At 50.3% G+C, this 17388-nt stretch overlaps 4 protein-coding genes across 4 annotated transcripts; 3 read left to right on the forward strand and 1 right to left on the reverse strand.

The window, feature by feature from the left end:
* Positions 1–1243: 1243 nt before the first annotated feature.
* On the forward strand, positions 1244–1875 carry BO88DRAFT_402086 (uncharacterized protein). Its single transcript, XM_025706011.1, has one exon. It carries the CDS (start codon positions 1553–1555, stop codon positions 1814–1816), a length of 264 nt encoding a protein of 87 aa, XP_025566828.1. The 5' UTR covers positions 1244–1552; the 3' UTR covers positions 1817–1875.
* A 744-nt stretch (positions 1876–2619) lies between these two features.
* Positions 2620–4543, reverse strand: BO88DRAFT_411919 (acyl--CoA ligase; the record flags this gene model as incomplete). The annotated part of the gene is made up of 5 exons (XM_025708061.1): positions 2620–3178; positions 3231–3667; positions 3740–4174; positions 4232–4369; positions 4451–4543. 5 exons carry the CDS (start codon positions 4541–4543, stop codon positions 2620–2622), a joined length of 1662 nt encoding a protein of 553 aa, XP_025566829.1.
* A 7182-nt stretch (positions 4544–11725) lies between these two features.
* BO88DRAFT_175787 (Zn(II)2Cys6 transcription factor domain-containing protein) lies at positions 11726–14213 on the forward strand. The gene is made up of 3 exons (XM_025701699.1): positions 11726–12203; positions 12318–13513; positions 13582–14213. The coding sequence occupies exons 1-3, from the start codon at positions 11990–11992 to the stop codon at positions 14023–14025; spliced, it is 1854 nt and encodes a 617-aa protein (XP_025566830.1). The 5' UTR covers positions 11726–11989; the 3' UTR covers positions 14026–14213.
* An 11-nt stretch (positions 14214–14224) lies between these two features.
* Positions 14225–15010, forward strand: BO88DRAFT_402090 (uncharacterized protein). The gene has a single exon (XM_025706012.1). It carries the CDS (start codon positions 14401–14403, stop codon positions 14701–14703), a length of 303 nt encoding a protein of 100 aa, XP_025566831.1. The 5' UTR covers positions 14225–14400; the 3' UTR covers positions 14704–15010.
* Positions 15011–17388: the final 2378 nt, after the last annotated feature.

The raw sequence follows: 17388 nt of genomic DNA on the forward strand, positions 1-17388 counted from the left end.
GATGTGGAGCAACCCGAGAAAAGTGCCGGCATCGGATGAATCCAGCTGATCCTCGGATAGATCCGAAAACACGGAGTAGCCCGGATCTGCCGATTCTACTCCTGATAGCTCCATTGTTCCACGGAATGAACGACGGTTGACTGTTTAACTGCGTTGAAATATCCGGAGAGACTTCTCAAGGCTTTTTGACGATGTATCTTAAGTAAAGCTGCACGACAAAAGACTCCTATACCGGATCCCCTAATACCGCATGCCCCGTACCGATTCGGCGACAGGAGTAATAAACCGTGTAGAGTAGAGAGTGTAGGCATTATTTTCGATATGAAAACATTGGGCCGCCCCTCTGTTGGTTGAGGCTACTAGGCACTTCCTCCAGCTTCTTCGGATGCTATCTGCAGGTGTACGTTCATCGGTCTGAAGAGGTGAGTGATGTGATGTCTGTACGTACGAGCATGGATTTGTCGTCGATAAGAGTCCCGTAGTCGCAAAGTAGGTCTCTAACAGACATGTTTGTTAGCTTCAATTGTTGACAGGGAAACTAGGATGTAATACTCCAAAGATCTGGCGACAGTTGTCTGGCAATGTGGAGTGGTGCTAGATGAACCTTAACCCGGGGTGGCTTCCAAGATTAGATGGCCTTGAACGAACAAACGGATTCAAACATCGATGATGTTGATATCATGAGTCAAGAGGACTTGGGATGGCCCAGAAGACCTCCGATGCTACTCTGCTGCCCGCAGCGAGTGGAAAGACTCGAAACCCAACATCGTGATAACGAAGGTCTTGTGATTTGCCCAAGAAACAATGTCCCAGAAGAAAAGTAACAGCTTGACACAACCTAAGAGTGACTTGGTGTGATTAGAGTCTGCTGGAGGTGGGCAGAAGTGGGCCCCCCAAACAAGCAAGGACGCACCAGACAAACCAAGCAAACGTCGGTGACTGGATTCAGGATCTCAGGAGTACAGACACCAATATATGGTATACCCATGACTCACTCCTTTTACTACGATTTACGCTAAGATATATAATTGATGGAAGAGATACTACCTTTGTTCATGGCAGCAAGCGAGTTGTCAGTATCGAAGCCTGCTAGGAACCACTGCGGCCTTGCGAAGCAGACGACCCAGTCACTGCTGGGCGCGAATACAGCCACCCGATATTAAACAGGATTAATCGCAGGGTAAGCTACACTTGTGTGTACATTTAATGGATTGGGAATCATAGCACTGACTGTTGTGTGTGGGTTTGGCATAGATCTCTCGAAACTTGTCTATCAGGAATAACCTCATCAAGATCTCTTGAAACAAGTTACATACTGGGAAACTATCAAAGTGGTTGAACTTCACCGCATACCACAATGGGCCACTCCTATTTTGACTCAAGGCACGTCATGAGTCATGTTCTGCACAGTATACCAATAAACCGTCGAGGAGACGCCTCTCATCTGGAAACCTCAACCAAACCTGGACCAGTGATATAGTCGATGGTAGATCAGATACCAGACAATTATGAACAAAGCTAAACACAAGAGTACCAGGACAAGCATGATAGCATGATCGACAACAGCGTGGTTATGAGGTATCACATCGCTATGTTTAGTGGCTGCAGTGGCTCCTATTTATCTGACTCGAGTCCCCGTGTAGAGGACGATCAATGTCTTATGTGGCTCAGTCAGAAACTAATCTCCTTCGCGATGACTACATACCTCGAATCAAGCCGTCACCTATCTAAGAAATATTCATTGTCAAGACCCTTTGATCGTCAGATACGCGTGAGGACGGATCTCGCTTCTGCGGAATTCCGGCTAGCGATGTAACAATCTCGGTATTTGAAAAGGATTTTCTGACATATCACATCCATCAAAACACTCTCAATAAATACCGCCATGACACGGGGCTTTTGTATCCACATGTCCTCCAGATAAAGCGCCATCGGTTATGTCCGATTGTATGACGGCAAATAATTGATACATCACCTCAAAGATTTGCCGATGGCAGAAGTGGCTAACCTACCATGACCGCACCTCCTCCAGCCAAAAGGATAGGTGTGCTGGGGGCTATTCAGGGTTAGCCTTACAGCGTCTACTTCTGATGACGCCGATCTCTGAAGTGTTGAGGCTGATGGAACAGGGAGGCTGTGTGAGTTGGCTTACGGAAGATCCGAATCTCCCCAACAGGTAGAAAATCTGACAGAGGTTACCCCAAGAACCGCAACGTAAATGAAGAACGAGAGCCTCAAATCTCACTACGCTTGATGCTGCTGATTGGCGCTTTCGATGTCATGAGGCTGAGAAGACGGCGGGCTGAGCGAGGGTCACGTTAGCAGTCCGGGGTAACAGGGGAAATTCGCTCCGAGCCGACCAACCAAGCATTTGCTACCGTCTACCAGCAGTGACCAAACTTGAAGTCAGCTGGAATGCGGGGATCTGGCTATTCCAGACATGACTTGCGGATCAAGACAATCGAGGTTGCATATCACGCGCGAAGCTTCGGAGAAGACCGTCGATCGCTGAAAGAGGCGAAAGAGGTCCAGTGACTATTGAGAATGGCAGAATAGGGAGTGAGTATGTACTGACTGCCGGTACTAGATACAAGAAGATCAAACATTCAACAAATATAACTACAACCTCGGTCTCCATCCACTCTCTTTGACTTCCCTGCGACTCTCTTCCCGCAACACTCGCTTGAGAATCTTCCCACTTGCCGTCTTAGGTATGCTCGGTACAAACTTGACACCCCCTGTGAGCGCTTTATATCCCGCCAACCTCTCCAATAACCAGCTCTTGACCATGTCCTCCGTCAACATGCTCTCATCGGTCTCGGGTCGGCGGACTACATACGCTCGCGGCAACTCCGTCCCCGGGACCACATCTCGCAACCCAATCACGGCAGCATCCACGATGAGCGGATGCGCCAACAGCACAGCTTCCAGTTCCGGTGGAGCAACTTGAAATCCTCGGACCTTGATCAGCTCCTTTTTGCGATCTACTATATACCATTTCTGGGTAGCACCATCGCAATACGCGATATCCCCCGTGTGGAACCAGCCCTGCTCATCGAAGGATTCCGCATTGGCGGCCGGGTTGTTGAAGTACCCAGGGGTGACGGCAGGACCGCGGACACACAGCTCACCTCGCACGCCGTAGTCGGAGATATCAGTCCCGTTGTCATCTACTAATCTACATCATTAAGTTAGCCTCGAGCTGATAGAAGGAAGGGAGAAGAACATACTTAGCCTCCATGTTCGGCACTAACCTCCCAACCGACCCTGTCTCGTCCCCTTCATCCCAGCGGAACATTGTTGCGATACAACATGTCTCTGTCATACCCCAAACCTGTGTACAATTGGCTCCTGGTCCAAGCAACTTTTGGAATCGTTTCTGGGCGTCTTTGTCCATGGGTGCCGCTCCCAGATTACTCGCCCGGATTGAGCGCAGATAGCCCCGTTCGTAAGACATCGGATGCATGATGATGGCAATGGCAATGGGCGGTACAACAGCCATCTCGGTGACTTGGTATTTTTCAACCGTCTGCAAGAAGAGGGGTAAATCGAAACGTCGCATGACGTAGTTGATATGGCCAGCTTTTAGGCTGCCGAAATGGCTGCTGGGAGCAGCAGCGGCGTGAAACAGGGGAACAGCGATCACTCTGCTTACCTTTATAGGCCACTTGTCAGCCAGGCAGTCATCCGAAAGCCATCGATAAGATCAAAGGAAATAATTTGAAAGTGAGGTACATACTCGCCATGGTCGCGGATTAAACTCAAACACAAACTCGTGTTGGGCGACAAGATTCATATGCGTAATGTCTGCCGCCTTGGGAAGCCCAGTCGTCCCACTACTGAACAGTCTGGCTGCCGTAGTTGTCCTGGAAATTTCCTCGTCGTCAAATCTTATCCAGTCTTGTTCACCATGATCGAGCAGCTCCATCCAGGACACCGCTCCATCTGGTACTGACTGCCCCAAAATATCGAATACCCGGATCCGGTTTGCTGGGATTGATGTCGCTTTCGCCGCCGTAGTTATCGCATCCAGATGCTCCGGCTCTGTGATGATGAAGCTCGTCGCTGAGGAGCGGAAATGATGGCCTAATTCGAAGGGTGTGTAGGCTGGATTTGAGCCCGTATAGATTCCCCCGGCGCCAACGATCGCCAGGACCAGCATGGTATAGTAGATCTATCATTTGTGAGTAATCAACTAGCAGTAGAATTAGAAGTTTTGAAAAAGGCTTACATCATTGAAAGAGTGAATAGCGACACAGTCGCCCTTTTGCACGCCCCAGGCGCGCAGCCCCGAGATCAGTTGGCGAACAATAGTCCGGGCTTGGTTGTAGGAAATGGCGCGAGAGGGATTGTGGACATCGACGTAGATCTGTACCAGTTAGACGTGTTATGTAGGCGAGAAGGAAAGAAATTCGAGAAGAGGAGAATGTATCCCCCATCGGAATATTACCGGTTCATTATGATCGTAGGGCGGGTCAGAAAAGACATAGGATATCACATCGGTGCAGGGCACCGGGGCCCTGGCTGCGGGTTCAAAAATCATGCTAGATGGAAAAAAAGAAAGGACCGGGGGTGGTGCGAGAATGCAAGGATGCAGGGACCAGGAAGACGCATGCTGACCGATTTATAACTTCAGCTGCGATGCTGAAATAGGGTTTATCGTTTATGTCTGGAAGGCCAGGACGGCACATCACCCGGAGCCGGCAATTTGCACTGACTCGAGTACTGGACACATGGCCGGCATGGGGTGACTGGGACCCCCGCCGGCGACAAAGGCATTGTTATTCAACGGCCCTTCGGGAGACCATTCATGGAACGCCAGACCTGCAGATCGGAGAATATTGAGGAATCAGCGTGCACTGGCCTGGCCGGGGGTACTCGGATTTTAGTGTTGCGTGTCTTTGGGAAATGGCCAGAGAGACCAATGGCTGCGAGGCTAGCTGATAAACAGCCCCCAGCAGGCAACCCACCGACCCGCAGCGCTGCATTTGGCAGCTGCCTTCAGGCCAATAATTAAGCTCTCCTGCGCCCGAGAAGCTCGCCAACGGCCGTGGCGTGGCAGCTTGGATCCTCGGCCCATGCTTATCACCGATCACAGCCGAACCTGCACCCTCGGATACCTTTTCATTCTCCGCACCGCTACAGTGGTGCCGAGCACAAGGACATTGTCAATGCGATGAATCCCACGCCAATTTATCCAAGCGCAGAGTGGGAGTCTCATGATTTGCCGACAGGTCCAGTGACAGCACAAGACCTGATAGCGACCGCAGCATCGTGCTGATTGTTATCACCGAAGTCGACACTACAGGTCCGTACGTCTCCGGTCTGCGTTGACCGCAATGTAACAGACCTGACGGTGACAAATCCCATGATGCTAGGCTGCCGCAGACCGTGCCTTTGTCAGGAAATTGGTCAGCGCAGTATGCACTGGGCTAGCCATTGTTGCCGTCGAGCATCAAGCTCAGATTATGACAAACAGCCACCCTGCAGGACCCGCCCGTCAGTTGAGACCGTGAATAACGACATCATGGGGATAATAGAGGAAACATCGGAAATTGGAGGGCTAGATAAATATTTTCAAGGCATACCTGCGTCTTGAGTTCTTGTCGTCATTGCTGAAGGAAATTTAGCCTACCCTTGGGTAACAACCCACGCGCATTCGGAGAAAGCAAGTGGCCTTCACGTCTGTCTAACCAATCTGACGTGCAATTGTATCTATCGCACACTCTGTATTCTTCTTGTATGGCGTTTGGCCAGAAAGCCGCAGCACCGTCTCCATTCAACGATATCAGGGGCCATCCGAGACATATTGAGGCGTGTGATGTGCCTGGATGGGACTGTACAAGGAATTGCCTTCCGACGGGCCATGTTCAGCTCAGATCTCAAGCCTCCCAGAGCACACAAGCTGTAACGATGTTAGTATTTTAGCGGAGCAATGCCAGAGCGAACAAGAGCGACGTAATACACATTGAGCGTTTAAATCAAACCTCTTGTATCAAGAAAAAAAAAAAAAAAAAAAAAAAAAAAAAAAAGCTCCGGGCAGAGCTGGCTACAGGACCTTGAACTACCTCATGTATCCAAGCAGCCAAAAGAAAAGCCAACTTTTGTAATGACAACCTAGTTTTGACGGCGCCTGATGCGCTCATGAACGTACGAAGAGCTGCGGCAATCATGAAGACGCGGTCAGGGCCTGCGCAGTGGCGCCGGCTTATAAAGGAAAATATATCATTACAGACCTAGGGACTTATGATCCGACCGCGTGTACATGCAAGCGGGACATAGGAGTCAGCGCTGAGAGGTAGAATGGGGTGTGGTGTGGCACCCATGGTGTAGATATCGACAATGAATCCCTGGGTCTGGGGCATAATCTTGACGATGCCATAAACATGTTGGGTTAGCTGACCCGGGTAGCATTTGACAGGTGTTTGGGACTCACCTAACTGGTATATTCTACAGTACGGTTAATTTCTCGCAGGAGGGGAGCAGTGCGAAATTCCTCTTTGATATGTCAAGGCCGCACAAACCTACAGCAAAACTATCGAGCGGTCTTCAGAACTCGGACTGTAGGCTCGTATTGCTCTGTACCTGCCTCTTCTTTCCATGCATCTTAGTGTGTTGTACTCGGATGCAGAGTCATCCCAGGCTGTGACGCCAAGATCAAGGCTAACCCCCCCAAGGCTTGGAGCCAAGTGCAATAGCTGGGGATGGAAGCCTCTGTGACCTAAGATGTTCCTGTTTGATAGAACAGGTAAACCTAGCCGAGTACTACATCGGCTTTGCAAGCGATGAGTGGCCATGTATCTGAGGTCTTGTCTCGGGTGATGGTTGCTCTTCCTGGCCGTCAATGCACGGTTACACGAAACTATTATCCAATCCATAGAGGAAATTATGCTTCGTCTCAAAATCACGCGGAAGAGGCGTCTCCTTGGCAGGCGCATCTGCATCTCATTAACCGGCTTGGCTGGTCTGGGTTGGCACATAGCCTGGTGACAATGATGGCTTCAATCTAGACCATGTTCGGATCCGGAGTTTCTGTTGTTCGACTATTTCACACTCCTTTCCTTTGTCCCGATTGAAGCATCTTTGCTATGAATTTACTTCCCTTGCCCCGAATAACAAAGTCACAAAAATATTGACGTATCCCTTACAGTCTACTCCGGGCCATTCATAACGTGCAGAGTAGAGGGCCTTGCAGCGGGGTCATGGACGAATTTCTGCGGCAGTCCCGATAAGCAATACCCAGGGTGGTACGTAGTGTTTTGCAGGGATCCCCGCAGATGAGAAGAATGAATTGCCCAAGTCTGAGGTTCCGAGTTCCAAGGTCCTCTGGTTGAACCCTGCTCGATGCAGGGTCTTCCACACGTTCAACCTTAAGTGTCAGAGGAGTGGTATTTGTTCTCAACCTCTGTCCGTGTGGCAGTAAAATACGTTTGAGCCAGGTGAGCAGTATACCAGCCTGGGAAAGAAGACATATGTAGCGAGGTAGCACAGGCCAGGAGAATGCCAAGAGTCTTCTGCGTGGGTTAGCGTTGTACATGCTTGACGTTGCGAAATTCACCGGGGTTCTTCCGAATGGCGATCTCCAGGCCGTCAAACAAGAAGCCATGCCTTTCCCGACGGTCGCGATCCAGCAAGATGGCTAGACTTACATTCAAGGCGATAAGACCCATATCTTGAGCACAGGAGTATTCTGATTCGTGGTGACCTGAGGAGAGAATCTAGCGGCAATATCGATAATCCCGCCGTCAAAAGCCGCCTCGCGATGGAACCCAGACCTATAATGACTTCACAAGCAGCACGCTGAGCGCTGAATAACACATTCCTAATCGGCCATATATTTAGCGCATGCCTGGGATGTTTGCCAAAACGCCACCAACTTTTTTGGCTCGGGATGACTGGCTAACGCTCCTGTGGTCATATTTTAGCCGGTGGGTCTCGATTAGGGGGAAACACGGTGCCGTAATTTGCAACAAGGTTGACGAGTTTGACAGAGAAGACAATGCCAACTCGATTTGGATGGCTGTCTTGATGAAAGGATCATCTGTAAGCCGGATGTTAGTCTCGCTCCGTTCTTTCATTTTGTAGCCACCCGGCGGGTAATCCTTGCAGATGGCTGAGCAGTGTCTGGATACTTCTGCTGTTCCAGTCCTGTCAGGTCAGTGGGAAAACTAACACTATCAATCTGGCAAAAGGAAGGGTGTTTTCGTATGACTATATGATCTTCACTTAGGTAAGATACGACTCAGGCGCCCAGTCTCCTGTTGTGGAAGTATACAGAAACCATTAGTAGTTAGCCGGCGCCTTAACCCAGAGACGGGTATTTTACTTCGATGATCAACAAAGCTATTATGTACCTCTGACACTACTCCCTTTTGTCACGCTCAAAGTAAGATCCTTAAAAGAGAAAGTATAGTAAGATTAGCCCGTTTGGTGGCTCCCGGGCCGGTGAGGGCCCAGAGGAAAGTGTAGGAGAAACGTCACTAAATGAAACGAGTCAACGCTATCCCTCACTTGTCCAGAACGAGTAAATCAAGCGGTAGGATTGCTCCGAGACCCGGTTACAGAGACTTTGTGTTGCTGTCTTCCTGAGGCATGCTTCCTGGGGGGCCACTTACAGCAGGGTGATAACCAGAAATGGCTTGTGCATGTGTTAATAGGATCCAGCTGATAACCACGAATGATAATACATCTCCTGTGAGAATATCTGTGTTGCAGAAAGATAGCAGATGAGTGCTTTGTGGTCGCATGAACCTTCTTCTGGGCATGCCTGCTCCACTCCCCTTCAGAACGCTCGGGTAAGCCGAGCACCAGACACCTGCAGAGATCAACCTCCGTGGCGTCTCATGATAAAGAGATGATCGCATATGCTTTCAGTTCTTCAATTCTAGGGACTCTAGATCCCCTCCCTGCACCCACGCGAGACACCCACGATGTATATGTTTTTGTACTACTGAAGGCTGTAAAAGCGTCATTGATCTTGATGGCTCGGTAGAAAATATTCCAAGCATATTGGAGGATTTATGGTCTCCGAAAGATCAGAAGTCGCCATCTTAACTGATAACAATCTGCTGGCGGATAAGTGCATGCGGCACTACGACTGTGCTACTGCATGACACGCATAATTTTGGTTTCGCAAGCAGTACATGTCATCCTATTGTTGTTTTTCCATTCTTCGTAAATCCTTAGTGAACAGATAACGTTCTCGGGTGTTCGAATTTGGCTTCTAGGAAATCAAACCATAAGGCTGAGAGGTCGGTGGCATGGACGCCCTATAACACACAAGTGAAAGATCAGCTAAAGTTCGAGAAGTCGGAAACGGAACGATCGACAGAGGTTGTATGTGTAGGTATGGAAGGCATCACAAAGGGATCTAAACCTGGAATAGAGAATTGGGTAATCTAGTCTAACGGCCACTGAAATCATAATAAATGGATTCGACGGGCTTCGATTCCTTCCATCCTGTGTGCCTCACATGCAAGTCGAAATGAAGGCTTGCAGGTGTGGCAGCATCTTCAGCAAGTTGCAGGAGGTCGAGGCGTTTGGCTGGTTTGCAGCAGCCAATGGGCGTGATTAGATGATCTCTCTGTAGGGAGTTGTAGGGAGTGGGTGTACTTACTACTACTAAGTACTCCTCCTAGTCCTAGTAGTGACTTCCGAGGGGCTTTCCAACTTCCAACTTCGCACTACTACAATCACTACATCCTCTTACATTCCATCGGAGCCAATCCCATCCCCTGCACTTCCACTTCTCCCACATTCAGTTCTTCTAGCGTTACCTTCATTTCCCAATGTGGTAGCATTTCCAGCTTTACTATACACAGTATCTCACTCCACTCATGAACATTCCTGTTTTCCCTCTCCTTTCCCGACCCGCTACCACATGGCGTGTCAGCTTATCATACGGAATCTCGTATCACCCTCCGACTCTTGAGTCTAGCTTTGGCCCCCAGAATCACAATCAGCTGGCAATCCACTAACCAAATCGAGTCTGAAGATCGACGTCGCGTGTATGAGCGTCATATCCTATTTTTTCGCTGCCGGGTTCCCGAACATTTAGCTGACGGTGTACATGACTCGTGATAATATTCTCCTGAGGCTCCTGGTACGAATATCGGGAGTTGGCCGCCGCTAACCCAAGTTACGGAGGTTGTACAGTAGTTTAACGCGTGGAGACTCCGCCGGGGTCCCAGAACGGATGGGTGTTGGCACTTTAGGCTGGCGGCCTCCTGTGGCCTATGCTGGCCAATGCGTCTCGGGGCTCAGCGGAGTGCGTTGCATTTCCCCATCCCATCCCCATCCCCATCCCCATCCCCTTATCGGCTGGCAAGTCTCCCTTTTCCTTTATCTTCCATGAGACCCCAGTCCTACAATATATCTGCAGACGCGCCCGCCAACCAGAAAACTAGTACATATTCGCACAAGTCCGATGCACCTGTTCCTGCTATTGCGATGGGGGGAGAGATAGCAGTTGACAAGCCACTCCACGGATAACATCAAAGACCCCGGGAGGATACGTGATCAAATCAGGAAATTGGCTAATTCGTATTTAATGGTTCAGGATCTACCTCGTATCTGTGGATGACGCTGGAATCGGGTCTGACCTAGACGGAAGCATCGCGCAATATCCGCACCGTCGACTCAGAATCTATTTCCAGCAGGCCCCGGTCCACTGTGGCACAAGCGATACTCGCGTGAATTAACCGGCCCCAGGAACCACGTTTCCTTCAGGAATTGATGGACCGTGGAGTCTGGATTCATAATTGCAGAATGTCTGAGTGGGCGGGTGGGGGAGAAGCGTTTCCTACGACTAGCGTTGACATCCTGCGACAGCGCTAACATGCGGGCCATTCCGCTGCCAACGTGCTAGACGGTCCTCCCCCTCTTGCAGTGCCAATATTATGCATAGAGGGGGCCTACTGATACGCTGAGCTGACCAAAGACATGTGTGAAACGATGGTCGGCCTAACAGATGCCTAGAAAATTAGAGTGTGGCGAGGTATACGGGATGGCGGACATGCCAACCGTCAGACAGACAGCAGATGGGATCCGGGTGGGAGCGCTAAGCCCGTTAATAAGCGGAATGGCAATCAAGGTTGGTGGCCGTGGAATTATGCCCACTGGAAAAAAGGACGTGTGGCTTTCTGCGGTTACATCCGAATAGTAGAAAAAAAAAACCTTCCGCTGCATTGTGATGATCAATCCGGACTAGCTGGCGACCATTGCGGTCTCATGTATGGCCGGATTATATTTTATTTATCTTGCCTAACGCGGATGGCTTGGACTTGGACGATCGCCGCCTGGCGTGGCGTTGCGTTCTGGATTTTCAAACGGGAGATCGAATCCAAGACATTCATCCTATCGAGGGACTATGGAGCCGAGGGGGAGGCACGCGCTCCGTGGTTGGTGGAGCAGCCTCCACGGGCTGAAAAATATCAGGGATGCAGGGCAACTTCAGATTAACCCATGCAGGCGGCCATACATCCCCCATTCGTCGAGCAATTATCTCAGCAGGAACTAGGGTGACCTTCGTTAGGTCGGGTGAATCTTATTAAATACACCCCATGCTAATATAACGCAGACTAAGCTACAAGCTACGGTTTCGGGGGGGTTCCGCAGTCTGCAGGCCGAACGGGGGATATTCATCCCCCTCGAGTCGGGTCAGATGTACGAAAAAAAGGATCAGAATCCTTCCATTTGCTTCCCGATCGGTCTTTAGGGCAGCTTGGGCGAGCCTTGACTAATCTAGCCTGTTGCTTCCCCTCAACAATCGCCCCGGATCCGAGATGGGTAGCCCGGAGGTTGTACTTATCGACGGCGTCCCCTCGGTGCCTTTCCCTCTTCTCTGGTCCTAAGATTCATACTGCGTTGACAAATTTATATCTCATCCACCTTCCTCCCGGACGCGACTCGTTACTTTCTCTTTACTTCTTCTCTGGATCATCTCCAAACAACCTAGCTGTCTGCCTTAACTGAGTGCGGCTACTAAGCTATGCCCGCTATGACCATTACGCTGAGTGACCAGACACATAATGTGTCTGAGGCCTCACCGAAGAGGGATAGCATCGCAGGGACAGAAGTCAAGAAGTCAGGCACTCGGAATGGCCATTCCCAGAGCAACTGCCTTCATCTGCCGCCTCCCCCATCGCAACCCACTGCGGAAGGGGAATACCGATGCGGAATCTGCAACAAGACATATAGTCGACGTAGGCTGCCCTTTCTTATGATCGCCCAATGTTGACACAATTTCTCCTGAGTCCCTTGATCATACTCAGAGACACGACCACTTATGCACAGACTTGTGGTTAACCAGATAATAGGTGATCTGCGGGACCGGCACCGTCGCCGTTGTATTAAGAACATTGGCCAGGAACGCCAGTCCAAGCGCAAATCCTGCGACGCCTGTGCGCAAAAGAAGCTGCGCTGTTCTATGACCCGGCCCTCCTGTAGTCGGTGTCTTCAAAGCCGACGGCCTTGCGTATATCCGCAGTCTTCTGTTCCTGTTCAAACTCCCAGTCTTGATGATCCCCAGGATAATATCGCTTCGTCTGCCGGTGTCATTCACTCTGTTCCGATCTGTGCTGGTATAATACCTGGTGGCACGACATGGGCTCTTCCAACATATACGTTCGACACACCGTCTACTGCGGATGAACTACACGATATCTCGGGCTCCTCCTGGAGTCCCGAAACGCCAACGAATGCCGAACTTGCGTTCCACACCGTTAACGAGAGTACTATGCTTCCAATGCAAGATGTCTCGTTGATGAATTCTCCGCCATGGCAAGACGATCTCCACGAACAGTCTGAAACGTTCGGGCTGGAGGAGTTCTTTCCCGGGTCGCTTGACAGTTGTTCGCACGCCATGTATATGCCACCGACGATGAGGTCCTCTCCAGTGACCATGGTCCCTCCTACCCCGGCTACTCTCCCGGGTGACTCTTATGCCATGGGAGGCGGACTGAATATGTCGTCGGTATCTCCTGGATATTTCGATAAAATCTGGCCCGATGTGGCGTCCAACGACGAAGAAAACGAAACTTGGCGGTTCAGCACGCATACACATAGTCGGACCGGATCAGGGTTCGGCCAAAGCTTCCTGCCCAAGACAAGTCATCATAGCCCAGGTGACGTTGGTGACCTCTACCAAGAGCTGTTCAGTCTGCTACGCGAGTACCCTGGGCTGGCTCTGCAGAGACAGTTCTACTCGCCCTTCCTACATCATGAGCTACAGGGGTATGCGATGCAATCGATGGGCCAGCCACTCAGCACCACTCTGAGTTCGATATCATCATATGCTAGTTATCTGGAGACTTGCGATACATTTGACCTGTCAATGCACAATGGGGAGCGCCTTGCAGCGGCAGAAGGCTGCGTAGTAGCGCTTCATGCGGTCTGTGTTCAACAGATCTTGAGCCTTTTCAGCGATAACTTCGCCACCACCGGCTTCAGCAAGCTCCCAAGCCTTACAGGGGACCAAGGACACACTGAGACCCCTGTTGACATTCTCTTGAGGGTATGTACCCCCCACTCCGATTGCCCTACGCCCCACCCTCCGTTCTGAGCTGACCTGAGCGGGCTTAGATGACGCAGCGGGTCTACAAACTTCACGAGGACATTCTTCGTACCCCCCATGAAGATGAAACGGATTGGCGGCGATGGAAATTCGCCGAATCCCTGCGACGTAACATTTTCTTCGCCAATATAATTCGCACATTAGCAGGACGGGCCCGCCGTTACAACGGGATCAACATTGACCCGCTAGATAGCGCGATCCTTCTTCAGCTGCCGTTGCCGGCGCCGGAGGAAATGTGGCGAGCACGCAGCGAGGGGGAGTGGATGATAGCCCGCGCACAGACGCAGCGGTCGTGGGCGCGGGGGGTAGATGGCAGCATGCTGCCAGCCCTGCGGACCCTTCAACAATTGTTGGTATTGGAAGAGGTTGGCAGTGTAAGTGTTACGTTATTGCTTCCCATCACACGCATGATTCTGGCGTGTGCCAAGCTCAATGGAGCTTCATATGGCTGAGGTGGACCGGTGGGCCCGGTGATAGGGCGATTATGATCGTCATGGTTGAATATTTCTTTTTGGCATGATTTCCTGTTTCTAAATACCCTGTTTTTCTCGCGAAGACTACGATCATCGTGGGATGTATAGTTCTGTGTGCCCGCTAGAGAGGTAGACTAGATTTGGATTGTGCGAGGCTTTATTCTTATTATTATGATGCTCATTGTTCTTTCCGTTTTGTCGTGGAAATGACCCCGAAATCGGAACCCAATTCCGTGGGGGATCTCGACATTGATAGATCCCATCACGTCTTTAGCCGCCACCGGGTTTTGAAGCTAGCTAGCTAACGGCAACAACCAAGCCTGTGCCAACCTGCACGTATCAAAGAGGAAAAGAATGAAATCAGCAAACAAAAAAAAAGAAGAAGAAGAAGGGGAAAAAAAGAAAACAACCAGGGCTGCTGCCGGGCGCATGTACGAGGGAGGACTGGACCTTGGGGCTGGGCTTGGCTGGCTGAGACGCCAAAACCCGGACACACGGCGATGCCGAGGCCTCGACTCACGACGAACATGCAGGCCGTCAGGCAGGCAGGCCGACAAGCAGGAGCAGGAGGAATCGCGACCGGACGGCGAACAGGGTCCAGGCAGGTTAGGGAAGGACAGGTTCAGCGAGCGGATACGGTACCTAGCACCTAGATAGTTAGTGCAGCTTAATTCTGACCAGCTAACTAGCTTTCCCGCGGATGGTAACCTCCGGCGGGGGTCCGGCATCCACCCGTGGGATTTACTTGGGGGTCTTTTTGTACCTCTCGTGTCGATCGCAGCTATCTCCTCCGAGGTTCAGGGCCAATCGTTTGTCTGCAGGCGATGCAGTAGCGTCGACGGACTAGGACGAGTTGGTTAACATCTCCTGGGTGGTGGATTGGTCTCGCCGAAGTAGTAGTAGTAGTAAGTAGTGCTATGCTATCTATCTACTACTAGTCGTTGTTTTCATACTAACTAGTTAGTTGCTGGTGATGAGGATAGGAGTGGGGGGTGCTATCCCACTGTATGCTATTTATTATTTTCTTTTTCATCGCAAGGTGCCACTTATTTGGTGTACACCATCGCGACAAGTCTTGTGATGGTCTTGTCTTTGGGGTGGTTATTTCCACCACCCCCACTGATACGCATACACCCATTCCATACTCAACTAAAGCAAAGCATCCGCCGCGCAAAAAAAATAAAGGATAACAGAAGACAACAATCCAAGCCAGAAGAGGGGTAAAAAGGATGAAACCTAATCTCGATAAGCGCCGCCAAGTCCTGCAGGTCAATCTAACTTGCCCTCCTCCTTCTGTGTTTTATCCCGACCAAGAAAGGAAACGAAGCAAAGCGAAGGCGAATCCGGCCCCCTCCGTGTTTTTCTCTCCCAGGAAGGGAATATGCTGCGCTTGGCTGCGAGTTTGCCGATGAACACCCCGACCTTTTCCCCCGCCTCTCGTCTCCTGTGCCGAGTACTTGGCTATACGCTGAATGACCATTGTTTGATGGTGTGCGGGCGTGCTGGGTGCTGTTCTTGGGTTACAGAGAGGAAAGTCTTGGGAGAGGTCTTGGTGAAGAGGAGATGGTCTGGGCATAGTCCGGCTACTAGGTAAGTAGCGGATTACTATAAGATCGCTAAGTTAAGAGTGGAGCAGGGGTATACGTATGTATCCCTCTTTTGAATGCTGATGCCAAGAGGTTGGCAGGAGAGGAGACAGAGAGGGAGGGGAGGGCCTGTTTTGCCCCTTAGGCACTGACTACACTTGGCTTAATCTATATTATCTTCACTATTTCAGTACTTGGTGAGATACTACTTCCTGTTTATGCAGCTGGGTCTCGGCGAAGTGGGGTGGGGGTGATACTAGCACTAACAGCAAGTAGGATCCAGTTCTCGTCACTACTCGCGCCCTCTCTCTCTCTCTGTGTGTGTGCTTGCAGGCAGCTACCTAACTAGCTAATCAACTCTCTGCCCAGCATCACTCCTACCTATCTGGTTCGGGTTCGGAATCCTCGGGGCTCCGGTGGTTAACCAGATGATGCTGACGATATTGATGATGATCATATCCGCGTTAGAAAAGACGGTTGGATGATTCCCAGCCCAACCGATCCAACCGAACTGAAATGCAATGAACCCTCCCTGAACCGGGAACGATCATTGCCGATGAAACAATGATCGCTGATGCCAAGCTCTTCTGCAGTGGAAAAGGGAGATCCACGCGGACGGAGGATTATGCAGTGCCAGTTACATGCTACTAGTGATTAGTCCTACCTACCAACTTGCACCGTGGGTAGTAGTACTACTACTAGGAGGGTGGATATAATTTCTCCGTCTTGGTGAACTTTCTTTTCTGCAGCATTCACAGTGTGCCATTGCATTGCATTCTCATTTATCACTATCTCGCCGAGTTTTCTGCACCCATCTTATCAAATTAATTACCCATCATCGGTCTGCATGCATCTAATAAATAAATCCCGCATCTGGATGTTATCTATCAGATGCTGCTTATATGCCGAGAAAAATAACTAGCACACTGACAAGGTCCGCGGAGCTAGGCATTCATCATCCTCGTTACAAACTTGTTACTAATTAATACTAGGTAGGGAGGTTAATGGATACTTTTACTAGATCCCCTTGGGGATTAATAGCTCTGCTATTGACATGCCATTGTCTTTCCTAGGGTATAATCCGCTTCATTAACTGACTACTTACGGAATAGATGCCTCGGCCTGTAATGTGGAAGGAGGCTGGCACGTCGACGAGGATAGAATCAGCCGCGTGCTAAGCCAAGCCGGTAAGGTGACCGGCAAGGAGCGGGCCGGAAGGAGTGAGACATTCTCTGAAGAAGTGAAAAATAGCGAGAGGGGAGAATCATCGGAGGAAATTAGGATTCATTTTGTGTATAGCATGATCCGCCTACTTTGCACATTCTGCTGAAACCTGGCCCACACGGAAGGTAAGAATAACAAGGAAAAATAAAGTACAAAGTACGAAGTAGCGTAAGGGTCCTCATGTGTCTTGCTGATTATTGTTAGATAATTCCATTGTTTATCATGAGTAAGAGGATGAAGGAGTAAGATGAATAAGGTTTGAGTGTCTCTCATGAGGTAGATTAAGCCGGCGGGCTACGTTAAAGGGAATAGCGATTGTTGATCTTCATGTGGTAGGACCCTGTTTCATTCCTTTTGCTTTTGCTGCTGCTACTGCTGCTTGTAATTACATCCTTGACTGCTGTATGGTGGCTTGCCTACAGACATGACCCTAACACACAGACAACAACATCCGTATAGTCCTCCCTCCCCAACCACATCATCATTCAAACAATCTAATCACCCAGGACCAGAGATAACAGCCCCCTCTCCG

This window comes from Aspergillus vadensis (assembly GCF_003184925.1).
Source record: "Aspergillus vadensis CBS 113365 unplaced genomic scaffold BO88scaffold_3, whole genome shotgun sequence".
Classification (NCBI taxonomy): domain Eukaryota; kingdom Fungi; phylum Ascomycota; class Eurotiomycetes; order Eurotiales; family Aspergillaceae; genus Aspergillus; species Aspergillus vadensis.

Coding starts and splice junctions, on each gene's coding strand:
- BO88DRAFT_175787 (XM_025701699.1), top strand. CDS start 11,990: ATGCCCGCTATGACCATTACGCTGAGTGACCAGACACATAATGTGTCT. Junction 12,204..12,317: donor CAACAAGACATATAGTCGAC/GTAGGCTGCCCT, acceptor ACCAGATAATAG/GTGATCTGCGGGACCGGCAC. Junction 13,514..13,581: donor CTGTTGACATTCTCTTGAGG/GTATGTACCCCC, acceptor GAGCGGGCTTAG/ATGACGCAGCGGGTCTACAA.
- BO88DRAFT_402090 (XM_025706012.1), top strand. CDS start 14,401: ATGAAATCAGCAAACAAAAAAAAAGAAGAAGAAGAAGGGGAAAAAAAG.
- BO88DRAFT_402086 (XM_025706011.1), top strand. CDS start 1,553: ATGATCGACAACAGCGTGGTTATGAGGTATCACATCGCTATGTTTAGT.